The sequence below is a fragment of the Podarcis muralis genome, chromosome 8 (genome assembly GCF_964188315.1).
Source record: "Podarcis muralis chromosome 8, rPodMur119.hap1.1, whole genome shotgun sequence".
In the NCBI taxonomy this organism is placed as follows: domain Eukaryota; kingdom Metazoa; phylum Chordata; class Lepidosauria; order Squamata; family Lacertidae; genus Podarcis; species Podarcis muralis.
In genome coordinates, this window is record NC_135662.1 from 24,033,972 (window position 1) to 24,055,539 (window position 21,568).

Genomic DNA, 21,568 nt, shown 5'->3' on the forward strand with positions numbered 1-21,568 from the left:
AAAGAAAATGAAATGACAGGGGTGCATATGAGAGGGGTGTTGCAGTCAGTTATCTAGGTAAACCTACCTCCTGTCCAGTTATATAGACGAGGTAACCTTTATAACTTTATCAGTATTTCAATTCATGAGCAATAATGCTACAGGAAAATGAAGATATTTATGTTCTCTTCATTTTTATATTCTTATGATTCATTCTTTTACATAGAAAAACAAAAACTGGCTTTGCCTGTATTACATTTGTTTCAGCTGAGTATTATTCCTGCCCCATCCTTCCAAGTAACTAATGTATCTACAGAATTTAATCTAAAGGAGCTAATCAAACAAAGTGATGTTATTTTGTACTTCATTGAATAAGTTGTCAGATAGAATATGCCACATTCAAAGAATTAATTCTAAATAGAGCATCACAATTACCAGCTGATGAGAGCTTGTGAATGGATTGCTCATTTGGGTTTAAGTCAGAGACAAATATAACAGATAATAATGGTATTATAATTCTGGATTTGGAACCCTTCCCCCACAACCCTATATGTAAATGGCTATCCCAACATATATTATACAGTGGTACCTCGGGTTACATACGCTTCAGGTTACATACGCTTCAGGTTACAGACTCCGCTAACCCAGAAATAGTACCTCGGCTTAAGAACTTTGCTTCAGGATGAGAACAGAAATCGTGCTCCGGTGGTCCGGCGGCAGCGGGAGGCCCCATTAGATAAAGTGGTGCTTCAGGTTAAGAACAGACCTCCAGAACGAATTAAGTACAGTAATTTTCGCTCCAAAACACGCACTTTTTTGCTCCTAGAAAGTAAGGGAAAATGCCTGTGCGTGTTAAGGAGCGAATGCACTCGACTGGATCCATGGCTGCCGTCAGTCAAGCAAAGCGGGAGCCGCTTGCAGGGCTTTGCACTGCTCTAGCTTTGCTTGCTTTACAGCCAGGAGGAGGGGGAGGAGCCGAGGAGGGAGGGAGGGAAGGAGAGCCATGGCAGCAAAGCGGGCAGCAGCCGCTTACACGCGAGGAGGGACAGACGGGAGCCATAGGGAGCCGGAAAAGCGCCGCGTAGCCAGCAACAGCTGCTGCAGCCTCAGCTAGCAACGCTCTCTAAACGGAGCAATGAGGCTGCAGAGGGACGGCAGGGCACAGGAGGGCTCTGAGCCACGAGCGCAGTGAAAAGCAGTAAAAAAGTTTTTTAAAAGGCTGCTGGGGACAGGAGGGCACGGGATGAGGGAGAGAGGGAAATTACGATTCTCCCAGCGTCTCAGCTGATCCGCTGAGCAGGACTTGGGTTGCAGGGGATTCGCCATTAGCTGCGTAAAGCAGCAAAGAGGGAGAGAAGGAGCAAAGTGGGAGAGGAAAGGAGCTGCTTACACTGCTGTAAGTGGCTGCTGTCTGGTTGGCTCCTTTAAAGCAACAGTGCTCTTTCCCTCCCCCCTCCCCTCTCAGCTCGCCGAAAAGCTCCTTTTCCACACACCCCACTCGAGCTCCTTCTCCCCTTAAATCCCTCTCCTGCATCATTAGCCACATCCTTTCCCACACACCCCACGCGTGTTCCTTCTCCCCTTTAACCGCTCGCCTGCATCATTAGCCACATCCTTCTCTAACACCCCACGCGTGTTCCTTCTCCCCTTAAATCCCTCTCCTGCATCATTAGCCACATCCTTCTCTACACACCCCACGCATGTTCCTTCTCCCCTTAAATCCCTCTCCTGCATCATTAGCCACATCCTTCTCCACCCACCCCACGCGTGTTCCTTCTCCCCTTTAACCGCTCGCCTGAATCATTAGCCACATCCTTCTCTACACACCCCACGCGTGTTCCTTCTCCCCTTTAACCGCTTGCCTGCATCATTAGCCACATCCTTCTCTACACACCCCACGCATGCTCCTTGTCCCTTGAATGCTTTTCCTTCCCTCCCTACTTAAAACGTGGTTACAAAGCACGGATCCACATGGATCCTCAGGATTTTTGCACTGGGTCACCCCAGGTTCACCATCAGATCACATAAAATGTCCATGGCTACAGCCTGCACCAAAAAAATCACGCACCCACTGTTTCATGGGGCTGCAATGGCGCAAAAACGTGGTTACAAAGCATGGATCCACATGGATCCTCAGGATTTTTGCATTGGGCTACCCCAAACTCACCGTCAGATCACGTTTGTGGCCACAGCATGAACCACAAAAATCATACATCCACTGTTTTGTTTAGAATATTTTTTTCTTGCTTTCCTCCTCTAAAAACTACGTGCGTGTTATGGTCAGGTGCGTGTTATAGAGCGAAAAATACGGTACTTAACCTGAGGTACCACTGTATTTTAATGAAATAATTGTGCTAAAATGTTAAATACTGTTGCCTTCATTTAGCAACAGTTGCAAGCAGTGCATTTTTACTTTGTCCCATGGAAATTATTGTATAAACTGGTTGAGGGGTTATTTTATAACAACAGTTTTAATTCTTAATTGAAAACCATAGTTTAGCATTTTCGTCACCTTATCCATCCTCTGTTCTTGTTGTCCATTAAAATACCAAATGAGCAATCAAATGTGCAGTTTGCAACAAGATTAATAGGTGCCATTCCGCTGACCATGGGCACAATTAAAGATTTGTAACATACTAGTGTGTGATGAGAATTGTAACATAGCACAGAAATGGGAAGGGAAGAGGCATACCAGGTGCAGGACTGGGGGCATTTTGCCATCCTCAAGTCATTTGGAAATCGGCATCAAGTGGATCATTTATAAGTAGGCACCCATGAAAATTTTGAGGGCAAAGAAAGATTGGGCTCCTTAGGCAGTTGGAGGATGAACTTGGGCTGTACACAATGATTGCATATCTGGATTTGAATTTCCGCTCTACCCATAAGCTTTTTTTCCTGAAGGAAAATGGATTTATTTATTATTCTTTCAGCCACTGAGCTCTCTGGGTGGTGAACAAAATAGAGAATAAGGCTATAATCTAAAAACATATAATCAAGTCAATAAAAACGCAATAAGATACAATAGAAACAGAAGTCGTCAGAAGCCATAGACCTTGTCCCACAGAAGTGTAATGCTTGTAGCTATGTTGTATTCCCTAGCATAGCTTAGTTTTGTAGCTGACTAGCTTGTTCCCTGTTCTGCTTACGGAGTCCATACACTTGTCACCATCACGATTACTCCTGTCCTCTCCATGTCTTGTTGGCCTGCTCACCATCCCCTCACATCTCATCCTCTGCCTTTCCTTCATCCTTCCTACTCCTTCCATTTAACTGTCTTTGCTGCTGTACTCACCCCTCCATCTCATCTGTTCACTTCCCTCTATCCTTCTCCCTCATCTTTTAAGAAGATCCAGGAGTAGTAGACTGACTTGTGTAGGCATCTGGAATATTTATTACAGAATATCATATTCTAAGGGACCACCAGTGGCTTTCTGTATAAAGTGCAGTTAACAAACAATATGTAGATAATATTGCCTAAATTAAGTTTTGTTTTCCTAGACCCTTCTGAAATTGGCAGATTTTAAACTGTGCTGATTTTTCCTACTTCCATATAAGTCAAGATTTGTCATAGTAACTAAGATACATTCGTATATTCAAATAGTTTTCAGAAGAACTTGAGAGAGATCTCCAGCAAGCATTCCTAGTTAGGATGAGGTAGATTTACTGTAACAATTTTTGTTAACCATTTTTGGAGATGAACATTTTGTGCTTTCAAAATCAAACTTCTGCTGTTCACAGGTGAAGCACTGATGTAACCTAACGCTCATCTATGGTTGTTGGTTCATTTATTCCACATTCAGAATAGGCAGCCCTAATTGTATAATTTCTACACAGACTATGCAAATACAACATACGTCTTAATAGAGGACCATCAGCATGGGTTTTTGAAGAAGTTCTTAATGACAATGAAGTGAAAATACGGGGTGCTGCTCAACTTAAGTTTTACTCAGAGTAGAGTCATTGAAATTAATGAGCATTAATAATTTAGGTCAATTAATTTTAGTGGATCTTCGCCGAGTAAAATTTAGTTGAATACCACCCATGCAATACTACGTGCCTCTAATACTGGTTGTTTCAGAATTTTTAAGGCAGTTTAAATGGCATCCCTTTTAATGGCCTAGTTCACACATAACACTGGACCGTAATTTAATGTTGTGTAGAAGGCTTGGACTCATGCATTCCAGCCCTCTCCTATCTTCTCTGCTGGTGTAGTCACAAGGAGGAGATTGTAATCATCCACTGCCATTTTTAACTAATTGCCATTTGTCATGTCTTAACGTTCAGCTGTAGCTAATATTAATTACATCGTTGGTGTTTTTAAAAAAGGCAAGGATTGAAGTTGGTTTGTTTCAGTAAACCATAGTTAATGCTAATCACAGATTGTTCTGGCATAACAATTGACTATCTAAGTTAATGTTTTATGGATGGTTTTTATGATTTTATTGTCTAAATTATGTCAATAAAGGCTGAATGAATGGCTATGTTAAGTTGAAAAAAGAAGCAAATTCTTCTATTTTCAAAAGTCTTTAAGTAGCATTTCAGTTGTAGGACTGTCTTGGCCTTTAATTTCTGTTGTAATTTTTTAAAAAAAAAAAGTTTCTCGGGCAAGCGGTATCCTGGCAAGCAGTGAGACATATGAGCTAGGGGCACAGTGAGTTCAGTGGCAGTATTTTCTGTGAGCACAGAAAATTCAGAGCATGCTTGTCACTGTGGGAGGAGAGGAGGATAAAATGCCTCATTCACACATACATGTGCATGGCTTATTCTCTCATTTGATATCTCATCAGTGACACTGAGCCGAACACATGACGTGAACCATCTCTGTTGGTTTGCAGTCATGGGATTGTTGTCTGTCACATGACGGTGTATGTTTTGACTCCACAGAGTGGGAAGTGACGGAGAGAGGATGTTTTTATTACTGTGTTTCCATGATATAGGATTCTCGTCCTTTGTTCTTCTCTTTGCTGTCTGATGCTGAAGAGGAAGGAGCTGAGTTACGACGCTCCAAGTGCGTTTATGTAAATAAACGTGGTTTAGTGAAAAAGCTGCGCTACTGAGTCTGAACGGTGACTGCCTATACTCTGCTGATCCTGAAGTGTACCGATGCCTCTTGGTATCCGTCACTGTGATGTTTGGGCTGGAGAAAGATTTTGAATCTCCTGAACGACCAACCAGGAGGGAGAAAACATGCCAGTCGGGCATGTTTCTCTGCTGGACTCCTGGATGGAGGATAGAGGGGACTGTATGAGTGTGTGAAGAAACTAGCCTGCTGACAGTAGCAAAATTTACATGTTTCTCTGCCCGTTTTGTTTCTCTGGCCCTGCCCACCACATGGCATGTGGCTCTTGGAAGGTCGCCCAGGAGGGAATGATGCTCTTGGACTGCAAAAGGTGACCCATCCCTGCCCTAAAGCTTTCTTTTGAAGAAAGCCTTATTAGACATTTTTGAACATATCTGAGACAACTGTTTGCTTTCAGCTTGACTTCAGGTGTTGACAGCTGTATGCTGAGGTAGCAACTGGTCTGGAATTTCAAACAAACTTATCAGTATTAAGAAATGCAACACAGAACAGGAATTTTAGCCACCTATTTCAGAATACTCTGTTCCTTAAGCATTACTATTTCTCTGTTGATCTGTAATATTATTGACACCCCTCCATTTTATGTTTGAGAAACTTAACAAATCTTGAATTTCTACTTGGAGAAATAACAGTATAGTAGTAAACTATAATTTTGAAAATTATACAGTGACAACTTTATGCTGAGCCAAGCTGCAAGCTAACTTGATGATCTATTGAAATACAGTCTCCATAATGCAAGGCTTGCTTGCTTAGTTATTTCTAACTATTAATCTAAATGTGTGCTAACTGAGCTGTGAATCTGGAAGTCACTGGTTTGAATCTCTCTTTATTAAGTGACCTTAGGCAAGTCTCTCTTCTTTTTGCTATAGATTTGGAGTGAAAGCTTAGCCTTAATTTATATTTAAATATAATCCAGTTGAATATCTTGCACTACTCAGTATATTTATTGAACGCGGGAAGGATTTAGAAAGAGCAATGTCTATTATAATGTGATTTTGGGATCGGTGGCCTTTGTAATAAGGCCATCACAGAGACTCATGTTGATTTAGCTTGCAGATTAATATGCTCAATTTGCTAATGAAAAGATTTTTATTGCAGCAACTTGCTCTACTAATTCATCTTGGGTTTTGTCTTTGAAGTCTAATGCCTTTGCTTTCCATCCCCTTTTCTCACCAATTTACTGGACTCCTCCAGAATTCACATGGTTTTCCTGCCATAGTTGCAGCTTCATTCCTGGTTGCAGTTTAAGCCATTTTACATATTAGAACGCATGGAAGATGTGCCCTATGCATGGTCCAAAAAGTAATGTTCAGGGTTTGCAATACTAGATCTGTAACCAGCACTTGAGGCTGGATGGAGTTCCTGATAGCAGATTGGGAACCATGCACAATATACTGAGGAAAGTAACAGATCCGTGTAAATCTTACAGTGGTACCTCGGGTTAAGAACTTAATTTGTTCCGGAGGTCTGTTCTTAACCTGAAACTGTTCTTAAGCTGAGGTACCACTTTAGCTAATGGGGCCTCCCGCTGCTGTTGTGCTGCCGCCGCACGATTTCTGTTCTCATCCTGAAGCATAGTTCTTAACCCGAGGTACTATTTCTGGGTTAGCAGAGTCTGTAACCTGAAGCATCTGTATCCTGAAGCATCTGTAACCCAAGGTACCACTGTATATATGAGGATTAACTAAATTTATCCCTTGCCCCTACTGTGCACCGTTGACAGAGGTCAGCCTTCCATCAGTTCCTAACAAGAAATAATTGTTATCAATGCAGATAGACAGCCCCAAACATCTTTCAGGTGAATAGGTGCACTTGGACACATCCTGGCAGAATTGTGTGGGCGGCTTCTTTGTGGGGTGCCTGCTTTCTGGGTTGAAGCTGCAGTCAATGCTGTGCTTCCCTGTGCTTCCCTGTTGTCAGTAAATCTTTAGAACATACTGCTTTTTAAAAGATCTAATAGCTCCATGCTTTTATTTACATCATTATCCCTGTCACCTCAGCCACAGTTAGCTGTTATCGTGTGAACTCTTGTAGAAATGTCCTTGGCTGGATGAGACGAATGGCATTATATATAAGCAGGTTCTGGCTGTAGGCTTTTGACCTCAGATCAAGATATAAACTGCTTGACCTTTAACTTGCTTTTTCTTGTTTCAAGCACAGTTTTTAATAAAATGAGCTCCTTGATGGACTAAACTCCATAAAATAAAACCATATTCTTCTTACAAGCAGCAAAGGAATGAACTAGAATGGAGATTTGGAAAGAAAGAAAAGGCTGCCTGTTACTTGAATCTATTAACAACTCAAAACAATCTGAGGCATGCACTAGTTAAATCTTAGAAAGTGCTACAGGCAACCCACCATTGCAATTGCCATAGAAAATTATTGTTAGTCGTTATGTTGATAGTTCACATTGTTGGAATTACTAGCAGATGGGAAAATAGATGACTCAGAAATACAGTATTAGCTATCCATATTTTTTAAATCAAAGGCCTCTAATAAAGCCTGTAGCATCTGTGAGATTCATTTAAACAGTTGCTAGGAAGAAATTGTGTTTGAAGCAAACAAAACACTGTCTGTATAATTTGTTTCTTAGTGAATGTCTGTTTTGTTTAAAAATTTAAACACCAGTTATTTTGGAAATGTTAACTGATGCCTTCCATGTCTTCCATTTAATAACAGTATCTAATCTAAAATCAGAACATCGATTATTTGTGAATGTTGCTGAAATGGACTGGAGCTTCTGTGCATTCCTGCCATTGTTGTTTTAAACAATAAGGGAGCAACATGTTAAAAACTATTCCTCAGTGACAATTGGTGTATTGATTGCCAATGTGATCCTATGCGCATGGTTACTCAGAGATCAATCCCACTGGATTCACTGAGGCTTACTTCCAAGAAAGTGTGTTTCAAGACTGCAAACAAAGAGGTTCAAACAATTTCTGGGCTCTTCCTCCCAGTATCTTTATGTTGGTGGGACTGAATAAATCAAATCAAAAAGTTGTAGGATTGACAAGAATTAACCAGTATTTGTGTTACTGGGGGTGGCAATTGCTTTGCTTTGATTCATAGCTGTCTAACTCAAAATTGATCTGATTTCTTACTTGATAACTAGCCACATCTAATCAAACGTATTTTATATCATAGAAAATGCCTTGCTTCCTTTGAAGTAAAAGTATGACATAGTCAGATTTTAAGAAGAAATTTCTCAAAAGTTTTGTAATAAAGACACAGTGCAAAAGACCTCAATACTTGTTTGCATGCTGGGAAGGGTGAATACCCAACCTTCTGCCTAACTGACCAGAAAGAAATGTCACCCTAGAGTTAAAGAACTTTCTTTAACAAGACATTCATAAGTGGGTTCAAAATATATAGATAAAACTAGTAGCAATATGGACATTTTAATTCCTGATCTGATCCAGGCTGATCCAAAAATAGGAGTTGCACAAATTTTTCTTCAGTACGTTTTACTAATCTCTGGAAGAGTGAACTGCCTCTCTAACTCAGCATTTATTTATTTTTTCTCTTTCCCTGGAAATTTGCTGTAACATGGATGAATAGAGGCAAATAGTATACAACTCCAATCAGAGTCTACTTAATTTATCACTGACTAGTTATTACAGTCCTTCCCCCTTTTTCCTATGAGACCATGCTTAACCACCTTGTATATAAAACTTTAAAACCCAATCCTAGCTGAATTCTGGATGACTTCAGCTTTGTTTGGTTAAAGCTATGATGGTAAGTAGAAAACTATTCTGATATGCTGAGATGGTATACAACTGTCACATTTTCTAACTACCGAAACAAATGTCCTAAACTTGAATAATTTGTTCAAGTTTTTAAATGTTTTTCAGACATGGATGCTTTGGCAACCATTATGTGCTGAACAAGGGAACTGTGGGTTCCAGTCCCCGTTCAGCCATGAAACTCACTTAGTGTCTTAGCCTTAACATACCTTTCAGGATAGTTTTGAGGATGAGGTAAAGGTAAAGGCCTGACCATTAGGTCCAGTCGTGACCGACTCTGGGGTTGCGGCGCTCATCTCGCTTTATTGGCCGAGGGAGCCGGCGTACAGCTTCCGGGTCATGTGGCCAGCATGATTAAGCTGCTGGTGAACCAGAGCAGCGCACAGAAACGCTGTTTACCTTCCTGCCGGAGTGGTACCTATTTATCTACTTGCACTTTGACGTGCTTTCGAACTGCTAGGTTGGCAGGAGCAGGGACCAAGCAACGGGATCTCACCCTGTCACGGGGATTCAAACCGTTGTCCTTCTGATTGGCAAGCCCTAGGCTCTGTGGTTGAGATCACAGGCGCTGTGGATAAAATGAAGGCCTAATGGGATGTTACGCTAGCTATGACTGGTACCAAACCCCACATCTACCTAGTAATGTCTATTAATATAAAATCATGACAAAAACATCATTATGTTTCAGCATTTCCCTACCGTCTTCCCAGTTCATTGGCTGTTGCTTGCAGATGGCAGATAAATTAAGAATGTGTTGATGTTACTTCACATGCTTTGTCTGCTAGAGGCTACCAGGGAGCTGCTAGTTGGTATCACCTTGCTAATAGTGTTTTGCAGAAGAAACAAGTTGGCTCTTGAAGGCAGGGCAAATTGGATCATTTAGATAATGAAGAGATTTCTGCTTTTAAGCAAAGGTTATTACTGTTAAGTATATTGTAATTTTAATATCATTCAACTGTTCCATTGGGGTTCCAGGCATGGAAGTTTGCATATAAGATGCAATATTTAATTCATAACTTCGTTTGTTTCCTGTAAGTAATTAATTGACTACCGTCTCATTGTGCTGGAAGGGGCAACATATAGAAGGCAGGATTGTTGCAAGATGCAAAATAGATGGTGAAAATGGGGATCACGGTGCTATTCTTAAATACAATATTCAGCCAAGCTCTCAACTGTGGATAATTCTGTTTATTTAAAATTTTAGAATCCTGTGCTCGTTATCACAAGAAAAAAACGCATTACCGGGTTTGGGTAAATTTTTCATGAGCAGTATCTTGGGAAATTTCCAAACCATGTCAGGATGAGTTGGGATATTTTGCTCTACTTGGAATCTAACATTTTTTAAATGTCATTTTTAACAATCTGCTCTTGGCTATGGAGCTCCATGTTTAATTTCATAAATCCATTGCTGCTGTTAACAAAACAGTCTATCTGTGTGCATCACATTGTGCCACTTTTCACTCAAATGTTGGCTTCCCTTGTATTTTGGTTCTGCCCACCTCCCTGGCACTTGAATACTACTAGCGTTGCTTTGGAGGGTTTTTTGAAAACACATATTGCTGATTCCAAATAGGAAAATGACTCATTTCCACAATCCTGTCTTTTCCCAGCTAGCATTTACTTTCAAAACGTGCGGCATTAATATTATGAACTACACTAGTTAGCTTCCAGAAACAAATGACAAATGAATGTTTATGTAATTTCGCCTTTCTCTACCCTTTAATGTGCAGAAGAAGGAAAAACAGTAGTGGCCCTTCTTAAGTGCTCCATTTCATATTCATTCATATGTATATGTATATGTGTGTGTGTGTGTATATATATATATATATATATATATATATATATATATATATATATATTGATAGATAGATAGATATGGATATATTTGGGGGGGGGGGTACTTTAAAGCAAAGGAAAGCGTCTGTTTTATAAAAGCAGCAGGAGAGAGACCAGAAACGGCCATCAACTATATCAAGGAAAGTTACCTATTTAGGCCATGGACCATTTTAACTGGAAAATAGTAATGTCTGTTTTTCTGCAGATTTTGAAAAGGGGGAGCAAATAAGCATGTAATATAATGATCTTCTAGGGACTGCCATTGAAGGCAAGATGAGATGAACCTTAACTAGGTTGTCTTGGTTGCTGTAACCCAAAGAACATGCACGTTGCCTAAATTTAGTGTGCTGTCTAAATTTAGTGTGCTGTCTGCAGATAAGACCAAAAAAAGTTCTGATGGGAGGTACACAAAAGCCTTGCAGGCCTATGTGCAAGATTTACATGTCTTCTTACAGAATAGTACTGAACATCGCTATGTGCTGTGTTTGCTGTTTTCTTCACATTGGCCAGTAGTTTACATTGCCCAACCACTGAATTATTGGATTGTGGACTTTCAGTCCTGAAAAATATTGAAAGGGAAAATGGTTTCATAGCTGGGATAGGTAGCACCAAGTGCTGTTGTCTGATTTAGGAAAGATACATGGGTCTGTGTGAGTTGTTGTGGTTAGTCGAGTTTTTAAAAAAGCTATAAAAATGTTATTTAAAGAACTTTTCTATTTCCCGCGGCCTTCACAGGAAGAGAATGCTTCTACACTCTCTTCTTGTAGCAGAAGTTGATTGCCCTAGGAGATTCTCAACAGCAATTTCATTGTTTCAATTGATATTTTACAAAAACAAAGGACTTTTTGGCATTCCAGAATTGTTTTCTAGTGTAACAACATAATTAAAGTATGATATGTGTTTTCAATTTTGTAGACAAAGGATATTTTTGGACTACAGAGTAGCTTCACCAGGAAATTGTTTTTATCTGATGAAGCAATGGCCTATCCGATGCCAGAGAGTTTTGTTCAGCAGGAAACAGAGTTTCTGTTTAATCCTTCCTAAGTAATCATGACGAAAATAATCAAATCAATAGCTTTAGCCTACCCTTCCCAAGCTGAACCGAGGGTTTTATGGGTTTTTATTTGTAGCTTTTACTTAATTAATAGCAAACGGAAAGTGGAAGCGAATGAGCTATGAGCTTGAATGTTTTAATAAATGTTTGTACATTTTCTGCATGAGAGCCTTTAGTAAAGTCAGTTTGTTCGTGTATTCTGCTCAATCCTTTATTCATGGAAGGTTGCAGTTTCTGAGAATGCCTGTTAACAATAACATTGTTTCAGGTGCACACACACATGTATGCACACACACATGTGCACATCAAGCCAAAAAACATTCTATTGAGGCAAAGCACATATTTTGACTGGCCCCTTTGAAATGAGGTATGCACAAATCATGGTTGACAGCATGAACATTAGCTATTTTTTATTTCTATCTACCCAATGTTGTGGGTGGGTGGTTCTCAAGTCCAGGAATTAGGAAGATGGCCTATCCTGGGTGGTGTTTTACTTCCCCGAAGGAATAGGTTATACATAGCTTGGGGGTTCTTAAAAGGAAACACAACTGTCCTTGGTGGTGAGGAGGAATAATAATAATAATAATAATAATAATAATAATAATAATAATAATAATAATAATTTATTATTTGTACCCCGCCCATCTGGCTGGGTTTCCCCAGCCACTCTGGGCGGCTTCCACAAAGACCAAAAACACACTAATATGTCATACATTAAAAACTTCCCTGAACAGGGCTGCCTTAAGATGTCTTCTGAATGTCAGGTAGTTGTTTATCTCTTTGACATCTGATGGGAGGGCGTTCCACAGGGTGGGCGCCACTACCGAGAAGGCCCTCTGCCTGGTTCTCTGTAGCTTTGCTTCTCGCAATGAGGGAACCGCCAGAAGGCCCTCGGCATTGGGCCTCAGCGTCCGGGCAGAACGATGGGGGTAGAGACGCTCCTTCAGATATACTGGGCTGAGGCCATTTAGGAATGCCTATGCTCAGTTCCTGCAATGCCCTCTATATTGGGCAACCCTTGAAGAATATCTAGAAGTTGCAGCTTATGCCGAATGCCACTTATTGACTAATAGTCAATACGTAAAGCAGCTAAATAGGGTCATATAACACTGATCCTTAAAACACTGCACTGGCTCCCAGTCTGTGATCAGTGTTCATGGTGTAGGTATTAGTACACAAAGCCCTTCATGGCTCAGGATCCAAGAGCTTGAACAATCACCTTCCCAGCCTGTGCTTTGCGATTGACTGGGGAGGTCCCACATGTGCTCCTACCAACAGGAGTGGCCCATGATGTGGTGACTAAAGACAGGACCTTCTCAGAGGTCAAAAACAGCACTGCAATCCCTGGGGAAGGGTGATTATTCTACATGCTGCTAAGTTTCAGATGTCAACTGAAAACATTTTTGTTCACCCTGACTTTGGGGACGTGAGTTTTGCCCTGGGTCTTAACTAGCATTATTGTCGATCCTCTGTATAATGTTATTATTTTAGCTGTTCTGTTTTAAAATGTTTTAATCACTGTGTACTACAGTTCTTGTCATGTTGCTACCCCTCCTCTCTTGACATGTCCCTGACACGGCTCGCTTTGGCCCTTTTCATTGTAGTAGGCATAGACTGGTGAATTTCTGGAAATGCGCCAGGAGTGCCTGCCAGTGGCAAATTTCTGATATCTACTGGGTAGGGTACTTGTACCCAATCCTAAAGCACTCTTGTGTACATTGCTGTACTACAGGACCACGTGGTATTTTGCTTGCCCAACACTCATGGTTCTTGCGAATCTGTATGCTGCAGATGACAATAGAAATAAAGGTTGAAGATAATAGTTATATCCTCAACAGAAAGAGGTCCGACTTTGATAATGGAAAAATACACTGAAATCAGTATTGATTCACAACCAGATCAATTCAGATATCATGCTTTTATTCATTTGCTTCTTCCTTAGGCCCATGTGTTCAAAATGTCAGGGAATTTACTGCAAAATCAAACTTGTGTTGTTGTTTTCCCTCCATATAAGGGTATGATTTATCTTGATTCTTTTAGGTGGTTTGTTTCCCATAAAATAGGCAAAATTTTACCACCAGTGAAACCCGATTGGTATGCCTGCACACACAGCAACAGCTCTGACAGATGATGTAATAAATATGAACCCCAGGGTTCATTTCCCGTTTTGAAACTGTACTATTTCCTGCAAGTACAGGTGGAGGAGCCCCCACTTAAAGCACCCCCCCCACTTGCTGGCAAGAATCCAGCTTCATCGTTCACTGCAGCTAGCCGGCATGCAAATGAGCTATTTTCTTTGCAAATAGCCCTCGTTATTATTAATGTTTGGATAGCTCCTGAGAAATTAATCAAGCACTCCTTTTGCAAAAATGCTAATGTACTACTGCCCTGAGAGGAAGGAAGTTGATTTTAACAGTCTCCTTTTTCTGAATCCAGACCATTGTTTTTAGGCAGTTTTGATCATCCAAGGCAACTTGCCTTGAGTAGGTGCAACAGTCACCCAGTGAAGGATCTGAATTTTTGTCAGAAGACCCATGTGAGCATGTCGAAAATAGCTTGCTGTTTCTGTATAGCAGTGAGTAGACCATTCCCTGCTAGCAAAGATAATAGGGAACAAATTAGGAGTAAGGCAAGAGTAAATAGTTGCTTTCTGCATCACAATAAAGTTAGAAGTTCCTGCCTCCTAACATACGGAGCTGCCTTAGGGCCAAACTAGGCATGACAAGCTCCCAAATTTTTAGATAGCATGTGAACCTAGCCCAGAAGCTGAACTGTTGTTTGTACACTATCAACAAACCACAGTAGGAAACCATGGTTTGTTGTTGGTTAACAAACCTTGGTTTGTTCCAACTGTGATTTAGCATTACATGTAAACTCAAAACCCTTACTTAACCATGCTTTGTTTGAGCACCCCATCCCATATACCAGGGATGTCCAACTGGTTGACTGCGATCGACAGGTCGATCCCCGGGTGATATTGGTTGATCGTGGTCAACCGCTTGCTCTTTCCGGCCCTGCCCCCTTGCTTTGTCGTTCATTCGTGCAGGATCGCAAAAATGGAAGACAGAGTTATTGCTGCCCTGCTCTTTTTTTGGTGAGCATTATTCGGTGTTCCCGTTATCAAATTAGGACTGCAAATTCGGCACCCCCAAAAAAGGTAAATAACTTTGATGTGCCCCCTTAAAAAAAGCTCACAACTTTGACCTGCCCCCCCATGGGTAGATCAGTGCCATTCCCCCCCCCCCCCCGGAGTAGATCGCAGTCTCTTGGGAGTTGGACGTCCCTGCCGTATACTCATGAAACTACAAAGGCATGGGGTGAGAGAAACTGCAAACCAAACCAAATGGCAAAAAAGCCATGGTTTGTTTGATCTTCTGTAGGACAACTTGTGGTTAACTCATGGTTTGTTAACCATCAAACTATATGAAAACTGGAGCTAAAAACAAGCTAAGATACAAGGGGACCTTATATGCTCATAAGTTGTCAAATTTTAGGTTATTTGTTATGCATTTTGCTGCATTGTGCACAGCTATTGCTCAGTCTTACTCTTATTTTATTTATTGCTCAGTCTTACTCTTATATTAAATAAGCTTTATGGCTTTTGTTTTTGTATTCCTATCTGAATAGCTGAAAAACCTGAGTTTGGAAGAGCTGCAGATGAGGTTAAAAGCTTTGGATCCAATGATGGAACGAGAAATTGAAGAACTTCGTCAAAGATACACAGCCAAGAGGCAGCCGATTCTGGATGCTATGGATGCAAAAAAACGAAGGCAACAGAACTTCTGATCTTCCTACATTGCAAGATAATGCAGCAAAGCGAAGTGGACACTGGTGAAAACTGTACATAACTACAAGTCTTGAAAACTTGCGACTTTGAGCTTCACAACAACTTAAGCTGAAGTCCTTAAAGAAGGCACATTGTATGTTTGGCAGCCTGAGTGAAAACCCTGTCCTATTTTTATGTTTTAATACAATAGAAATTTCACATTCCACTTCCTGATATTTTATTTGGCTATGTTGCAGTAATGATGTGTGTTGTACAATAAGGAGTAGTGTCTAGTTCCTGGTAAGACCTAAAACTCTCTCCTAATTGCACAATAATGCAGGGCCTTAAGTTGCAATATATTTTCCTCCATTTAAAAGCATATTTATTGTATATGCGTAGGTGATCTTATTTATTTTGATGCTTGATGCTTCTTAGCTATAAATAGTGATTGCAGATACTAATAGTGGAAGCCGTGATAGAGTAAGTAAAATGTATGTGTGCGGCCACACTCTAAACAAAAGTTACAACGATATATTAAGATCAGGCTCAGGTTTTGAGTGTTAGCTCTACTTGGCTTGTAAGTGCACACTTGGGATTCGTGGTTTTGTTTTTGCTTCTTTTTTTTTTTGAGCTTGAAGTTCATGCGTTTTAAGCACTGTGGAGATTTTGGGGGGTTAGTGATAACACTGGCAGTGCTAGAGACATAGGGCACAATCCACTAAAAGGTTTTCCTGTGCAATTTTTTTTTTATATGTATGGGGGTTATGCACTCTTAAACAACTTCCATTCATCACCCAAAGATTTGAATAGGAAATGTCCCCAGCAGGTTCCCCCCTAAGCTTGTTGAAAAGCATCCTACAAAATAAGGGACAAGTGCCTATGTAGTTTTCGCTCTCTCTCTGTCTCTCTCCCCCCTCCCCCCCCCCCACATTATGCAGGAAAAATTCAGGTCACTCATTCTTGCTTCACATTTTTGCCTGCCTTTGCTTTTCATTTATAAACTCTATTTTAATATCCTACTTGGTTCCACAGGTTTTTTTTTTTAAAAAAAACTGTTACACTAAATGGACCATTTTGAACTCTTGCTTATTTTTTCAATACCTTCACCCATTTTTTCCTCCTTGTATTGGAAATACTTTTATTATAAACATACGTTAAGAAACACTAATTGAAAAGCCAAAGAAAATTATTCTGGTCCATAGCTACAAGCATGCACAGGTAGCTCCCCCCCCCCCCCTTAGTATTTCTCCTTTTTGGCAGCTTTTCACAACAAATGCCAAAGCCATTTTAAAAAAACAACTGCTGAGTTTAAAATGCAGTTTGCATTTCTGCTGTTCAAGCAAAGGAAATAGCTGTGGGAAAACTCCCAGGCAAGTATGTGTCTTACAGCGCAATCCTATCCATGTCTACTCAGAAGTAAGTTCCATTGAGTTCAATGGGTCTTATTCTCATAGGGTTGTGGCCTTAATTACCTTGCTGCGTTGTGAGCAATAAATAGGAATCCTAATTTAATAATCCCCCTAAGGAGACAGAGCATATCAGTACTTTTTAAATATCCTAACTGCATATTTGCAGTTGTATTTTCTTATAGGAAATACATTTTCTGTAGGGAAGTACCACTGCGAGAAAAATGCAGTATCCTAAGAGACAGGTAGCCTTGCATAACAGTGTGCGTGTGGCAATAAAAAGCACAGCAAAATTCCCGTAACTGTTAGGCAATCTGGCTTTTGCAAAGTAACAGGTTTGCTACCAGCACAGGTACTGCAGCCCTGTTGTCTGTGGTTTTCTTGGAACAGTGCAACCTCAACGGGTTTTGCTTAGTGCAAGTAGAGCCCTAGTCCAACATCCTGTTTCTCTCAGTGGCCAATCAGATGCCCATTAGACACCCACAAGCAGGACACAAGGTCAGTTGCAACTGGCTTCTCTGCCTCTGATCCCGGAGACAGCATCTAGCCATTGACAGCCTTACCCTCCCATCAGTTTGTCAAAGCTCCTTTTAAAGCCATCTAAGGTGGTACTAGGGACGCGGGTGGCGCTGTGGGTTAAAGCCTCAGCACCTAGGACTTGCCGACCGAAAGGTCGGCGGTTCGAATCCCCACGGTGGGGTGCGCTCCCGTCGTTCGGTCCCAGCGCCTGCCAACCTAGCAGTTCGAAAGCACCCCCGGATGCAAGTAGATAAATAGGGACCGCTTACTGGCGGGAAGGTAAAACGGCGTTCCGTGTGCTGCGCTGGCTCGCCAGATGCAGCTTGTCATGCTGGCCATGTGACCCGGAAGAGTCTCCGGACAGCGCTGGCTCCCGGCCTATAGAGTGAGATGAGCGCACAACCCTAGAGTCTGGCAAGACTGGCCCGTATGGGCAGGGGTACCTTTACCTTTACCTTTAAGGTGGTAGCATCACCACATCTTGTAGCTGATGAATTCCATAGTTTAACCATGGGCTGTGTGAAGAAGCACTTCTCATGTAACCCACAAGTGTGAGGTCCCATGGCAGCTAGAGTTTTCCCTGTGGCAGCAGGAGCTTTTCTTAGCCAGCCAGGAAACCAGGCTGTTTGCCTCTTAATAAGTTGCTATGACTTTTTTCAGTCCTTGATTTGTGCTTATATACGGTAGGGGAGAGGTATCCTATTGCAATCAGTATAGTAAGCTCCTTCTGTACAACTGTGCAATCCATTTCATAAGTCATTGTATAATTACTTTCACATTGACTACAGGTTTATTTCATCTTGACTTTCCCCCCGACTAACAATTAATGTAGCTGTGGTGTTTCTATACCTCCTGGAACATGTGCTATGATTGACAATGACTTGTACACAGTGCTGGTAAAGATTTTATTAGTGACCACTATGTAGATATTATTCTGCAAATATTTCTGGGCTTTACACCAGATACTCCATTTGTACCGTGCCTTGCAGACAGGCAAACCAGACAGCACACATTCCGAAAAACCTTTAAGCAGTCAAAAGAAATGATCAGCAGAGAGAGAGAGAGACCATATCTTTAAGTTTCAGCTGAGTATGATCTTAGCACATGCTCTGTGTACCTGTCCTTAAAATAATATAATATAATTTATATTTTCCTGAAATGCTCTTGCAAACCCTGAATTGCTTTTGTGAAGGAAGCGGGGAAAGTTGTGGTTGCAAACCTTGATTGGAATAAATACCTTGATTGGAATTGTGTGCTCCTGGTATGCCACTATTTTTCATCACATCAGAGTCGTTGTGATGTTCTGTGAAAGTATAGTTGGTCATTTAGTTGTAAATCAGATTTCTAAAACCTTTTGTTAAATAAAATACAGATTTGTTGTTAATTATAGGTAATTACGGCGTGACTTCCAGAACCGTTCTTTTTATATGCTTTATAATAATCTACAGTACAAAAGAGTCATGCACACTGCTTCATTGGCAGGATGATCATCCTCCGCTATAGCAGCTAGCATGTGTTTGCAACATCCTGTATGAGATGAACAGTGCAGAGCTGCACAGATATATTTACAGTAAAGAATAATTCCTTGATGCAGCTCCTAGCTAATGCATGGCCGTACAAAAGCTAGGAGGCTGTGGGCATTGGGAATGGAATGCATGGGTCCAATTGTACTTCTGCCCTGAGAAAGGCTTTTCCATACTGAAATAGCAGCACTATTTATTGCTTCTGCTTTAGTTCAGTGAAAACCCCCACCACTAACAGCAAGTCACTTGTCCTCCACTGGGTTTACTAAAAAGGTGAGTGCCTCTGTTACTCGGCTTCATTATATCAAGGGGTGTCAAGAGAGGCCCCCATCAGTTTTTCAGAGCAGCACCAAAGTTTTAAAGTTTTTAATGAATTTATAAGTCACACCTTTTTCAATTAAGCAAAGTGAATTACTAAAAAGATCACTGTGGGCATCAGCCTTTTCTTCCTCTGGTGTGCCTTATGCATAATTGACTTTGACCAATCGGACATTCTCTGACTTCCTCGCTTGATGTTGCTTTGATTACTGTTGCACATTGTAACCCGGAAAGACAGTATTAAAGAACCAGTGAGCAGGTCAATACACATGCAAAGAATCTGTAAAATCTATGTTCACATACTGGCCCATTTTGAATGTACAAAGATCTGCATAATAAACAAACATAGTCCTGCCCCTTTGTTCCTCGCTTTTCAGCATTCCTTGATTAATCCAGGAAGTTAACCATAGTTTCTTGCTCTGTCCAGTTTGAGAACATATGATTTCCAGGCTTGGAACAAGCCAGTATGTTAAATCAACTACAAACTGTGGTTTCAGATCATGACTTGTTCCAAACTAGTTAACTATAGATTCTCAGTTTGGAAATAATGGGACTGAGTTTCATGGAAGACTTCTCAGGTTAATCATGGTGTACCAAAGAAGGAATGGGAGATATGAAGATGGAATATGCAAGCATAGGGCTTGTGTATATATCACAGTTTATGAAGCGAGGATATATATGTCCACACTCAACCACTCAGTTTCACAATAGCCTTTTCCTCCAGAAAGATGGAACTGAATTGAATCTCTCAGTTTTATTTTATTTTGTTAAACTAAACTACAGTTAATACACCTTTAAATCAGACTGCAAAGTGGCACACAAAACATGCCATTGGAATTGTATATGTACAGAAATGAATATAGCAACTTTGAAAAGTTGTTTATTGGATCAAACAACAAGCTATATGCTATAAACTGAATTTGGGGTTAGAATTTATATGCAGTTGGCCTTTTATTAGTTCATATTTATTAATATTTACTGAATCATATACTATTAATGTCCTTAACTTTTATTTCCACTGAAGACATACATATTTGGTAAAGTATTTATTTTACTAAAACTTGCAATAAATCTAGTAGAGTTGATTATTATTAACCTTAGTGAAATTTTAACCCAGCTTGGTTTATGGTTTGTTTCCTGTCTTGTATATAAAAGTTTTAAAGTACAATTGCCCCAAACTCTGGAAAAAACAATTGTTTGTTACCAAACATTTTGAATAAAAGTTATTTTCCATCTATGCCTCAATTTGTCATACTATTCATTCTAGCTTTGCTAGGTTGCATTTCTGAACTCACTTACTAGATAATGTCCTACTGAACTTGGAGGGGGTTTACTTTGAGTAACTATGCTTAGGATTGCGGCTTCAGCAGTCTTCCACTCATGTATATGTGTGTGTGTGTGTGTGTGTGTGTGTGTCTGTCTTAGAATTAACACACAGGCTTGCCAATATTGTCTCTGTTTTCTTTATTGCTTGACTTTTAAGTCTTGAATTAAAGTTTTCTCTGATAGATATCAGTAGAAGGCCTGTTTAGCTGCTATTCTGAAAATTAGATTAAGAACTGTCTTCCAGATTAATCAGAGTATGTCTTATTTTTTACTAGCCTAGTGGTTGTACTGCCTGACTCCAGAAATTGCTCTTATGGTGTCCATTTATCCCATACCAAGTACTGGACAGATCAGCCTGGAGGTAGATGTCCATCTGAGGCTTCCATAAATTCTCCTTTGGCCATTTAGTAGGCAATGTGGTTGAGTAGGAAAGATCCATGAACTGCAAGACCCCTTCACACAATAAAAAGTTGCAAGAGGGAAATTACCGTACTTTTTGCACCATAACACTCATTTTTTTCCTCCTAGAAAGTAAGGGGAAATGTCTGTGCATGTTATGGAGGAAATGCCTACGGGTGGTGGTGGTGGGGATCTGCTGCAGTCGTGAGCAGAGGATCCATGGTTCCCCTTCCTTCCCTCCTCCGTGGCTCGCTTTGAAACAGCAAAACGGGAGAAGAGCCGCTGAGTGGGGAGGAGAGAGGGACAGAGAGCCTGCTTCTTTAAAGGAGCAAAGCGAGAGAGGAGAGGAGCTGCTTACATGAGTGTAAGCGGCTCCTGTCTGGTTGGTTCCTTTAAAGCAAGCAGGCTCTCTGTCCCTCTCTCCTCCCCACTCAGCTCGCTAAATAGCAGCAAAGTTTTTCAGCTCGCTAAGCCGGGGATGAGCGGGGAGGAGGGAGAAAAGCAGAGCCTGCTTGCTTTAAAGGAGCAAAGCGGGAGAGGAGGGGAGCCTCTTCTTCATTATTAGCAGCATCCTTCTCCACCCACCCCACGCATGTTCCTTCTCCCCTTAAACCCCTCT

General features: G+C 40.9%; 1 protein-coding gene and 1 long non-coding RNA gene across 3 annotated transcripts in view; both read left to right on the forward strand.

The window, feature by feature from the left end:
• STK3 (serine/threonine kinase 3) overlaps positions 1 to 16,497 on the forward strand; it is a 110,021-nt gene extending 93,524 nt beyond the window's left edge. For both annotated transcript variants that reach the window (XM_077932828.1, XM_028736413.2), the window contains exon 11: positions 15,320 to 16,497. In XM_077932828.1, the coding sequence (XP_077788954.1) occupies positions 15,320 to 15,478 (159 nt within the window). In that variant the 3' untranslated portion in view covers positions 15,479 to 16,497. The remainder of the gene's footprint in view (positions 1 to 15,319) is intronic.
• Positions 16,498 to 16,912: 415 nt separating this feature from the next.
• LOC144328677 (uncharacterized) lies at positions 16,913 to 20,461 on the forward strand. The gene is made up of 2 exons (XR_013393874.1): positions 16,913 to 17,469; positions 17,846 to 20,461. It is a non-coding gene; the product is annotated as an uncharacterized LOC144328677 (long non-coding RNA).
• Positions 20,462 to 21,568: the final 1,107 nt, after the last annotated feature.